The sequence below is a fragment of the Alnus glutinosa genome, chromosome 11, assembly GCF_958979055.1.
Source record: "Alnus glutinosa chromosome 11, dhAlnGlut1.1, whole genome shotgun sequence".
NCBI classification, from domain to species: Eukaryota; Viridiplantae; Streptophyta; class Magnoliopsida; order Fagales; family Betulaceae; genus Alnus; species Alnus glutinosa.
In genome coordinates, this window is record NC_084896.1 from 11,116,900 (window position 1) to 11,127,691 (window position 10,792).

The 10,792-nt window shown below is 34.6% G+C and overlaps 1 protein-coding gene across 1 annotated transcript; it reads left to right on the forward strand.

Moving 5' to 3' along the window:
- The first annotated feature begins 2,987 nt into the window (after nucleotides 1-2,987).
- Nucleotides 2,988-9,974, forward strand: LOC133882748 (uncharacterized). Its single transcript, XM_062321965.1, has 5 exons — nucleotides 2,988-3,406; nucleotides 6,392-6,501; nucleotides 6,587-6,958; nucleotides 7,470-8,088; nucleotides 9,308-9,974. The coding sequence occupies exons 1-5, from the start codon at nucleotides 3,157-3,159 to the stop codon at nucleotides 9,394-9,396; spliced, it is 1,440 nt and encodes a 479-aa protein (XP_062177949.1). The 5' UTR covers nucleotides 2,988-3,156; the 3' UTR covers nucleotides 9,397-9,974.
- The last annotated feature ends 818 nt before the right edge of the window (nucleotides 9,975-10,792 follow it).

Here is a 10,792-nt window from a genome sequence, read left to right on the forward strand (position 1 = left end):
AGGGAGACATTGACATGTTTTGGTAGTTTGAAGGGGGGACATTAACACAATTGGTAGGCTTTTTTTTGGGGGGGGGGGGAGGGGAGGGATATTGACAATTGAGTAGTAGACTAGTAGTTCAAGGAAGCTATGTGTATTTTTTTTTTTTTTTTTTTTTGTTAAACGTGGGATCTCTCTAAAGAAGGGCCCTCGAGACTTCTACATAGTAAATACCGGATAACCAAGAAGGATATTTAGAGAGAAGAAAGGTGCTAAAGTGATGATTATATTGTTGACATAGTAAGTACTCTCTCTCAAATTATACACAACATTTCAAAATAATGGAGCACATAGTAAATTCAAAGATAATAATTAATAAGAACAAAAATATTTAGCTCTTAAGTTTTCATCTAATTTGAATTTAATTCCTGAATTTCTAATTTCAAGAATTAAGTCCTTAGATTTTCTCCAAGTTTAAAATAGGTCACATTTCACTTTTTGACACTTCATCACAACAATTCAAAATAATGGAGCACATAGGTAATTCAAAGATAATAATTAATAGGAAAAAATAAATTATATTTAGCTCTTAAGTTTTCATCTAATTTGACTTTAATTTCTGAATTTCTAATTTGGAGAATTAAGTTCTTATATTTTCTCTAAGTTTAAAATAGGTCACATTTCACTTTACCATCAAAATTAACGGTTTGTCACATGCCACGTGTGTCTCAAACTTATGAGCTAAATATAAATTTTCCTAGTTTGAAAAACAAATGAGAAAAAAAAAAAAAAATGTGACATAGCCATTCTTAGAACAGTTGAGAATGTGTCAAATAAATGACTTGGCCCATCAAAGGAATAGGGGTCGCGAAAGCAAATGGCTAAAGTAGGTAAAGTTCTGTAAATGGGTTTGATGATTATCTCGAGACCCTTCAACCTTATTCGAATCTCCAAAGTAAAGGATACAGATAAGGACATGACCCTTGAAATATCCTTCAACTCTGTCCAAACCCTTGCAAAGTTAACAACATGACCATAGTAGTCGGTTGAGGGTATTACAAATAGGACCGTCAAAAAATCAGTTGAGAGGAGGATAACACTATCAAAAAAAAGAAAAGAAAAAGCCAGCACAAAATTGTCTCCAGCACAGGAATAACCCAAACACAACTGGAAGATAGCTAGTCACAAAAAACACAAAGAATGAAAAAAATACAAAAAAAAAAAAAAAGTTTTTTTAAAAAAAAAAATCAGCAAAAAATTCCGGGAGATGTTTTGGCTAGTGATACTATAAATTTACCCCCTTTCCAATATAATATAAAGTTTAAAACATTATATATCTTATTTGTAAGAAAAAGATAAATTATATTATGATTGTTATGCTACTACTAATAATCATTATCACTTTTCAACCCTTCAATAACACCCAAGCAATGCTTTGCCTTTTCCACCCGATAAAATTCTAAGGAAGAAAGGGAAAGTTTAAAGCCATTTCCATGCATATATATATATATATACTCGCTGATCATATGCTGGCTTGGCCTCACCCGGGTAGCTTACCAAACAGGTTGACGTGTCCTTTGTCACTCACAAGAAAAAAAATTAAAAATAAAAAACAAAAAAAGTACACGACATCACTTAAATTCCAACTCATCCTAGAAAGAAAGGGGACCCTTCTCCAATAAGATTTCACTTTGTCTTCCCAGACAACCGTTATCGAATCACTTTCTAAAGTATATACAATCATAGCTTTAATATATATAAATTTAATCCCATGATTATTCTCGTAGTCGGTCTACACTTACGACACTTGCCTGTTGGTCAACTTCCTTAATTGCTTACTCATCACTAGATTAAGTAAAATAAAAAATAATAATAATTAAAAAAGTCCACGTGGATGACACCTGGTGGTCGACTTGGTTGCTTCCTTGTCACGTAAAACACAAAAGAAAGAAAGTTAGAAAATGATAAAAACGAAAGGCAGGTGAAGATAGAGTAGGGGTCATTTATATTTACTTTTTATTATTTTATCCATTAGAGATGCCTTTCTCTTTATGCTCTCACACCCCCTTTCTTTTTCACCTTTGCTTCTTCTCAACGTTCGGTAGCCTGAAAAACACTAAAATATAAAGATAGAAAGAGATAGAGAGAAATAGTGAAAGGGAATAGGCTACTATATCAACTCTTCTTAATGAGTCCCACGAGCTAACCTTAATTTCAGCTTAAGGAACGTGATAATCAATGTACACGTTTAATCATTAGGTAGAGAAGACTTGCAAGCTCAATAAAAAATTAAAAAGTTCAAATGGAAAGATCTGACCCACTTAATTAAACAAGTTAATGTTGACATATATACTTTTATATCGCACGATCTAAACTCGACACGCAACATTTAGGGCTGGTAATTTTTGACACGATCTATAAACTCGACATAAACTCAACACGAAATTAGCGAGTTAGAGTTTATGAGTTTAACTTGTTTAATTAAATAGATCTGATAGTTAATTTATATAGTCTTATACAACACGACTAGAATTCAACGTTCGAACATGAATTACCACCTTTAAAAATTTATATGCCTTAAAACTTGCCTTATAATCTTATTCTTAGGAGAGAACACACATTTATCTTATTTGTCGTTGTATACCACAGTAACAAAATTCATGACAAAATTTTAGAGTCGACAACAAAGATGAGAAATGATACACACATTCACTCTCCATACTCTTCGTGCATACTCTCTGACATATAATGAAAATTACTATTGAATCAAAAATTTAATAGTAATTCATCCAAAATTTAATAATAATTTTTAATATTATGTCAGAAAATATGCATTTAAGTATAGATTTTTCGATTAAGCCATAATAGCATTGATAACCATGATTAGTGATTACTACCAATCAACATGGAATGTATGGATGACGTGGAGTGTGCAATGATGTACGTGGCAAGAAGATGTGGGGGAAGTGTGACACAGAGGGAAATGTCCACGAGGGCAGAGGCCACATGGTAGCACAAATCTAGACTCTAGTAGTGAAAGAGTCATGGAAAAGGAGTTGAATAGTGGCAGTTGATGACAATACAGCCATGCCCACCATGAACACTTGTCTCTCACCTTCTTCATCTTGCACTTAGAGAGAGTCAAGAGACAGAGAGAATTTTGGAGATGCCCTGGAAATGGGGAAAAGTGAAAAGCAAAACGCGCATCGGCAGCAGAGTCGTGAGCCCGAGAGTCGTCGAGGTTCTTCAGGTCTTTTATGTCACCGATGTTCGGTGGCTCTTCACAGAGTTGCAAAGGATTTCAGTTTCAAGTGCTTCTTCATTTTGGTTCTGACCTTGTCGCTTCTGGTTTATGGGATCTTCTCGATTCTTCCTTTTCATTCAACAAAGTATGGGTTTGATGCAAAAGATGCAATCAAGCTCAGTGGTATATCTCTAGTCCTTGTTTTTATTTGTTTTTTTGTTGGGTTTTTGAGCATGTGGGTATGTTGTATTTGGCTGCTTTTTGTTGTGTAATTAGGGTTTTCTGATGCTTTGGGCGAATGGGCATTGGGTACTTTAGAATCCTTGTGTAATTAGGGTTATCTTATGTTTAGAGAAAATGGGTATTTGGTATTTTATCCTGTGGCTTCGTACTGTCAGTTTTCTAATGCTTTTAGCAGTTAATATTTGTTGTTTTACTTGGAATTCGTCTCCCTGAGTATGTTACTGTTTGATTGGGGTTGCTGAATATTGGGTATGTGGTTTTTCGACCTTCTTGTACATTAATTTAGGTTTTCTGATGTTTTGACTACAGACCCGGGGGTGTTGAAAGTCGCAATTTTTTTTTTCTCTCTCTTCACATAGGGGCTTCTGAAGTTTTTAGCATCTGAATATCTTTTATATGCCCTTCTTGTTTGGTAACAAGTTTTCTCTGGTATTTTGAGGAGATGCCGAATGGGTATTTTGTTATTTCACCTTTTCTCTAGGATTTGAAGTTTGGGTCCCCCCCCTCCCCCCAACCACCTATTTTGGTAATTTCATGTAAAATTATATACTTCTATTTAAGGGATTGTAATCAGGGCAGTTTAGGATAGATTTGCCTTCAACATCTGCTTAGACACTAAGTCCTCTACAAGTTTCATTATTTAGTTATTTTCACTCTCTTTTTTTTTTTTTCTTTTTCCCTTTGAATTTTGTTAGTTGATTGTAATTTCTGCTGTATCCTTTTTATATAGTCACCATGCATTTGACTCTTTCTAATAAAATTTTATTTCTTTCTATTTATCAAAAATAATAAAAAATTATTTCTTTCTGGTTTTGTGTTAGACGTGGCTTCAAAATTCTGCAATCTTATCATACCTACTTGATTTTTTCTTGGACTGCTGATATGGAAATAGCCTGTGAAATTAAATGCAATATTTTACCTGGTGTCAGTTATTAACAATAACAATTTGTGCTTAAACAAACAATCAAAGACTTACATTACACTTACTTCCATCTATTCAGAATGCTTTTATATGACATATTTTTCGAAGTCTGGGGGCTCCAGTTTTACCTTCATTTGAACACATCCATTCACTTTATTCCTTCAGTTGTTTTTCTTAAATTTATTTTAAAGGAGTTCTTGAGTTTTCAATTGCTTACAATAATTATTTGGCTTAGCCAATATAATTATTCTTCATTCATATCCATAAAGATTAACCCTCTTTTAGGTTATTTGAAAGTATTGTAAGAAGCAGAAAGCATAATCTAGTTTCTTAAGTGATGAAACAATTATAAATTTTTCAATCTTTGAATCTACTTTTTTTTTTTTTTTTTGGGTTTAATTACTAAGTCACATGCACACGCACTTGGTGGGTTTTGAACTCAGAATCTCAACAAGAAGTGCCCTCCACCCAATTCTTAATGGGGGAGAAGGTTTGGTTTGTGCTATAGCTCATGAGCTACTTTTGGGAGTTGTTGCTGATGTTTGAGTAGGAAAACGTAAAACTAGTAAGTCAGACTAAGAAGTTTGATCTTCCTAATGACACCAACACCCACTATTCTTCCAGAAAGCTTTATTTATTTGATTGTTCTCCTGCTGCAAAGCATCATGTATCAAAACCTCCTGTTTCCTGTAATCCAGCTAGTTGTATGTAGATTTCACAGTACTTCTTTCCTAGATTGTAAATTATACGTTGTTGACAGATAGGTGATTCCCTCATCAAGGATGATGTTCTCCCCATCTTCCAGACTTCTAGATGGGATGTTTTACCTATTATTATTATTATTTTTTGATGAACTGATGCTATGCATCTATTTCTGCGAAAGAGCATGGTTATCAAAGTGTCATTTCAGATTGAATGGAACCCCCCCCCCCCAATCACAAAAAAAAGAAAAAAAAAAAAAAAAGAAAAAAAAAGAAGAAAAAAGGAAGCAGTGACTTCAACAGCAACTCTGCTTGAATTACCTTTTTTGTGGCATTTTGTTACCAAACTTTATTTATTTTTTTATTTTTTTATGAATAATTCAGATCTTATTGAGAAAATTAGAAAAAGGGGTAAACCCTTGTACACGAAAAGTATACAATAGGGACTTAACCCTATTAGCTGCTACAATGTAAACAGAAAGAACGATGAACAAATTCTAAAATTAAATTACAATGTAAATAAAATAAACATAAATTAGAGTTAATTAATAGATAAACTTTATTGTTGTTGAAATCATTGTTAAGAAACTTAAAATGATTATGCCAAAGAGCTCTAACTAAAAAAGGCACCTCCTCCCTCTGTATGCAACTTACCAAATCTTGAATCCATCTGGCTGTCCTTGCCTGTAATTGTATCATTATTTTGAAATTATTTATAAATCCTTTTTGGCAGCAGACACAATTATAATATTAGTTATCTCCTGTTTCTATAGGTGACCAATCTGTTTTTGTAATTATTTGTTCTATTGTAGTTGGATATGATCAGTCATAGTCCATTTGATCTCATAGAAGTGCTTCTTTTTATCAGGGCCCCTTATGCATCTAAATTAATTATTGGATTATTGGTCACAAACCTAACATTTGAATTTTGAATCTTTTTTGTCCTTTAATGTTTTCCATGTCGTCTCTCTCGCTGCTAGAACAACTTTTCCACCAGCAGAGTATTGAAATAAACCAATGCTTTGGAAAAGAAAAAATGAAGAGGGTTAAATTACAGTGGGTAGCATTTAGATTCTCCTTCCAGTATGAGTGAATCTTTTCCAGTACTGTACAGTTTTTACAGTGAAAAAAAAAAATTCATGTTTGGGTTCCGAGATTTGTATCTTCACTTTATAGCTTTCGCATTAATATTGTTTCATACTCGGTGAGGATTCAAATTTATGCATATTCTCGTGTAAGTAGGATACTATTTGCCAGTAGATGCTTATTTGTCTTGATATTTTATTTTTTCTTCTTTGCCAGCCACGGTTCAGTCATACTTCAGACTAGATAAGCCAGTTTCACAGCTTGTTCCACACATTGGAAGATTAGAGTATGATATCTATGGGGAAGTGGGTTTCCCTGATACAAAGGTACATGAAGCTTCTGCTGTTATATTATCAATTTACCACTTGTAACAAAACTGAAAAATTAACTCCATCTACTTGCTTTCAACAGGTGGCCATTTTATCCATGCACCAATCTGGTGCATCTAACTGGACTGATGTGGTGTTTGGTGTTCTTTCTGATCCAACAAACGTTCCTATAAATCCAGTGTCCCTAAGTGTGCTGAGATCCTCTTTAATTGAGCTTTTCCTTCAGCAATTAAATCTGACTTTGACACCAACAATTTTTGGGAAGACATCAATGTTTGAGATTCTGAAGTTTCCAGGGGGAATAACTGTAATCCCTGTGCAATCTGCTTCAATTTGGCAGATTCCCCAGATTCTATTTAATTTTACTCTCAATAATTCCATATCTGATATGCTAGAAAATTTCATTGAGTTCAAGGATCAGTTGAAGTTAGGATTGTATCTGACATCGTATGAGGTATAACACCTGCTTAAGTTACTTTTAGCACATTTAACTTTGGACATTGATGTTTGACATTGGTATAGGCTCCACCAATTTTCAAAATCAAACCCTTTATCAAATGGTTGCAACTTTTCTTACAAAATATGCAATCCGTATGTAATAATATTTTACAATTCATGGGAAAACTAATGACCAAACCCTTACACATATGATTAAGGAAGCAAAGCCACTTGGAAGTTGTCTTTTAAGAACAATTGTGACCAACTTTTATTCTTGGAAATGAAGAAGCATTTGATAGTTTATATACTTTTAGTTACCTACCTATAGTGGTCCTAAATCCCTCCTTGGTTCCAAATTTGAATGTAAAATAATGAGATCCAAATTTGTCACACCTATTGAGACCAAAATAGGGCAGCAGGCCTTAATTTTCACTACTTAGTTTCAGTGATCTGGTACCCAATGTTACCTTTATGTAAGCACTGAAGTAAAAAATGGGTGTTTGACTCTATTGTTTCTTTCCATGCAGAATGTGTATGTCCAAATAACAAACGAGGTTGGCTCCACAATAGAGCCACCAATTACAGTTCAGGCTTCAGTATTGTCACATTTTGGGAGCCTTCTGCCACAGAGGTTGAAGCAGTTGGCACAAACTATCACAGGCTCTCCTCCAGTGAAAAATCTTGGCCTTGACAACACAGTTTTTGGCAAAGTTAAAAGCATCAGTTTATCTTCTTATCTTGAGGGTACTCTCCATGCTCCCTCTTCTAGTCCTTCTCCGGCTCCATCCCCAGAGCCAAGTGATTATGCAGAACCATCAATTTCGCCATATCCTGCTCTTTCTCCATCTAACTATCCAAGATCTTCGTCCAATATTAATCATCCATCACCTGCCCCTTCCATGGTAACTACACATCCTCGTCAGCCTTGTCCATACTATGGTTTCAGAAATCCTCCAAGCTCCTCACCGGCATCTCAATCTAACCGCAAATTAGCTTTACTTCCAAGCTCACCTCGGTTGGGTCCGACTTCCCGGTTGTCCGCATATTGGTCACCTATACCTCAAGTATCATATGCTTCCAGTGCAGGCAAGGACAAGGGAAGTGCAAAAGGCTTGATCTCTCCATCACTTGCACCATCTCCATCATGTAAGTTACATTTGCTGAGTTATGAGATTTTCTTTTCTGTTTATCTGGGATGATTCTTGACTTGATGTGTGCTTACTTCTACCTTATTAATGTGATTTTTTAATACTCCCTCAGTATGGTGATATTAGTTGTTTGAGGAGGCTTAGAACTGAAATTGATAGAAATATTGTTCTTTTGTTATTTATGAAACTGCATTCAGCTTCTCTTATATATAATGTGTTCAACTGTTTCAGGTAGTAAGCTATTGAGCTGATGTATAGAATTCTTTGCTTTAGGAAAGATCTCTTTACGAGCAACTCTTTAACTTGAAAAGGTGGATGGGAAGGAGATGTTAGAGCCTGTCAAGCATAGCCTTTGGAACCTTGATTTTAGTCTTGCTCCCTAGTCTTTGGCATTTAGGGCCTTTTTAATTTCTCCCTCTTAAGTGTGTATACAGAAAAACCCTATGTGATTTGTAGTGGTGGTAGTAATGATTATACTAATAATAGTAATTATTATCTTTACCATTGCAAAAGGGAAGAGGTCCCTTTCTTTTCTTCTTTTTTTCCTTTTTTTTTTGGGGGGGGGGGAGGGTGGGGGGGGGGGGGATTTGATGGAAAGGGGAATCTTATTTAGAAGCAGTTTGCTAGAAACCCGAAGTATTTCGACTGGCAGAAGTCCCTGCAAGTGCGATATTACTGCTGATCCTGACCTAATCCAGCTATGGTGGTGAAAGCCTCACTACGGCGAGTCTGGTTTCCCAAACAACCTAGACTCTCGAATCAAGTAACTTATGGAATCTTGTATTACAATTGTTCAAGAAAATTGGTTAAATACAAGGCAACGATCCAACCAAGTACTGATTTATGTGGTTGACGTGTTTCAGTTACATGCTCAACTAATTTGTCTAGAGAATATCCATCCTTCAAACTTGACTAAGTTAATAAGCAAGAAGAGGCAATTAAAGAGAACTCGCACACACCATATCTACAGTCTATATAATAAGTAGGGGCATAATCCAAACTTGTAACTATTAAAAGTAGTGAATGACATAACATTTTGACAACTATTTGATACTCTCTTGGTGGATGCGTTCTTAATGTAGTGTTGATATTCAGTCACAGCTATACATTGCTTTTGCTGGTCAAAATTATTGAAAATTTAAGTCTTTTTTATGCACATATATTTTGTTGTTTTTAAAGGCCCACAAGTTATATTCACATGATGTTTGTTTATGCAGCTTTAGCAGTAGTTACTTTCTACCAGAAGATCTGGCTATTGGGGTTTTCTGGACTCTTGATATTTCTTCTCTTTTGTTGGTCGGCTTGATATTTCTTTCTCATGATACAAACCAAAAACAGATAGTTTCCAAGGCATACAAAAGCACAACAGCATAGAGATGTCCTATACACAGTTTTGTTCTGTCAAGGATGATTAGAAGCTCCTGTAAAAAGTTAATAGATTTCCGTTTCCAAGCAACATTTACATAAATGAGTAAGAAGATGCATTACAGGTCAAAGCCAGAAAAGGTGGCAGGCCTGCCATCTATGTTCTACATTTGTGGATGTTGCAGGAAACCATGGAATGTTCTTCCCAAAGGGAAAGACTCCCAGCGGCTTGCAGATTTCAAAAGGGATCATCTCCTCTCTCTTGTATTCACTGAAGTCTAAAATATGCCGGTTCCTTTTGAGCATCTGCAAAAGGCAAACGATTGTGATGCAGAAATTTGAGAAATTAATGTCATGTACTCAAGGTATACTTTATACGAATGCTGTTGGGTTTGGAGCTGTGAATTTCCTGATTATCTTTTTTATTTTATTACAAAGAAAATGTGAAAAGACAGAAAAGAAAATATAATGTTAAGTGGAAAGAGAAAAATGTCAAAAGTGGGAGCAAGTTTTTGATCAGTAAGATGTTGCATGCTGCAAACAGTCACCTAGCCATTTGAAGATGCAATGTCCTACCACGATAGAGATATGCTAAGATGTTATATTTTGTGTGCACCACTAAAAGTAGTAGACTGTTACATGAATGTCAAATAACTTGATGATGTGGCAATGAAAATTAGCTCATTTATTAGGACTTGTAAAAAAATAAAAAAATAAATAAAATTAAGGGCTAATTTTTATTGCTAGTCATTTCATTTGTTTGACAATCGTATAACGGTTTACTAAATAACATTATACCAAATAATTTGATGATGCAATAATGAATAACGGCTCTTAGATTAGTACTTTTAAATTTTTTTTTTAAAAAAAAAAAAAAAAAAAAAAAAAAAAAAAAAAAACAGAGGGTTAACTTTTACGGCTTGTCATTTCATTTGTTTGGCAATTTATTAACGGTTTACTAAATAATAGTACTCTTAAAAGTAAGACATGTATGTGAATGTGAAGAGAAATGCTAGATATCCCAACACCTTTTTCTAGAATTTGGTTTCAAACTGATGTGTCACAATCCTATGAGATTGTGACACACTTTTCAAAATAATAGATCTCATAATATTATAACACATCAATTTGGAACTAAATTCTGGATGATGGTCGTGGAGAAAAAGCGAATGTGTTGGTCATTTTCATGTGTAGCCCACAAGCTGAACTTTCGTATGTCATCTTTTGGTGTTGATGTGCATCCATTGTTTAGTGCAATGGTAAAAGTCGTGGTCTCCAAACTCAAGTGGATGAATTCGAGCAATAAGAGTAGCCGTGTCATGTGAAAAAAAAAAAAA

Coding starts and splice junctions, on each gene's coding strand:
- LOC133882748 (XM_062321965.1), top strand. CDS start 3,157: ATGGGGAAAAGTGAAAAGCAAAACGCGCATCGGCAGCAGAGTCGTGAG. Junction 3,407..6,391: donor AGATGCAATCAAGCTCAGTG/GTATATCTCTAG, acceptor CTTCTTTGCCAG/CCACGGTTCAGTCATACTTC. Junction 6,959..7,469: donor TGTATCTGACATCGTATGAG/GTATAACACCTG, acceptor CTTTCCATGCAG/AATGTGTATGTCCAAATAAC.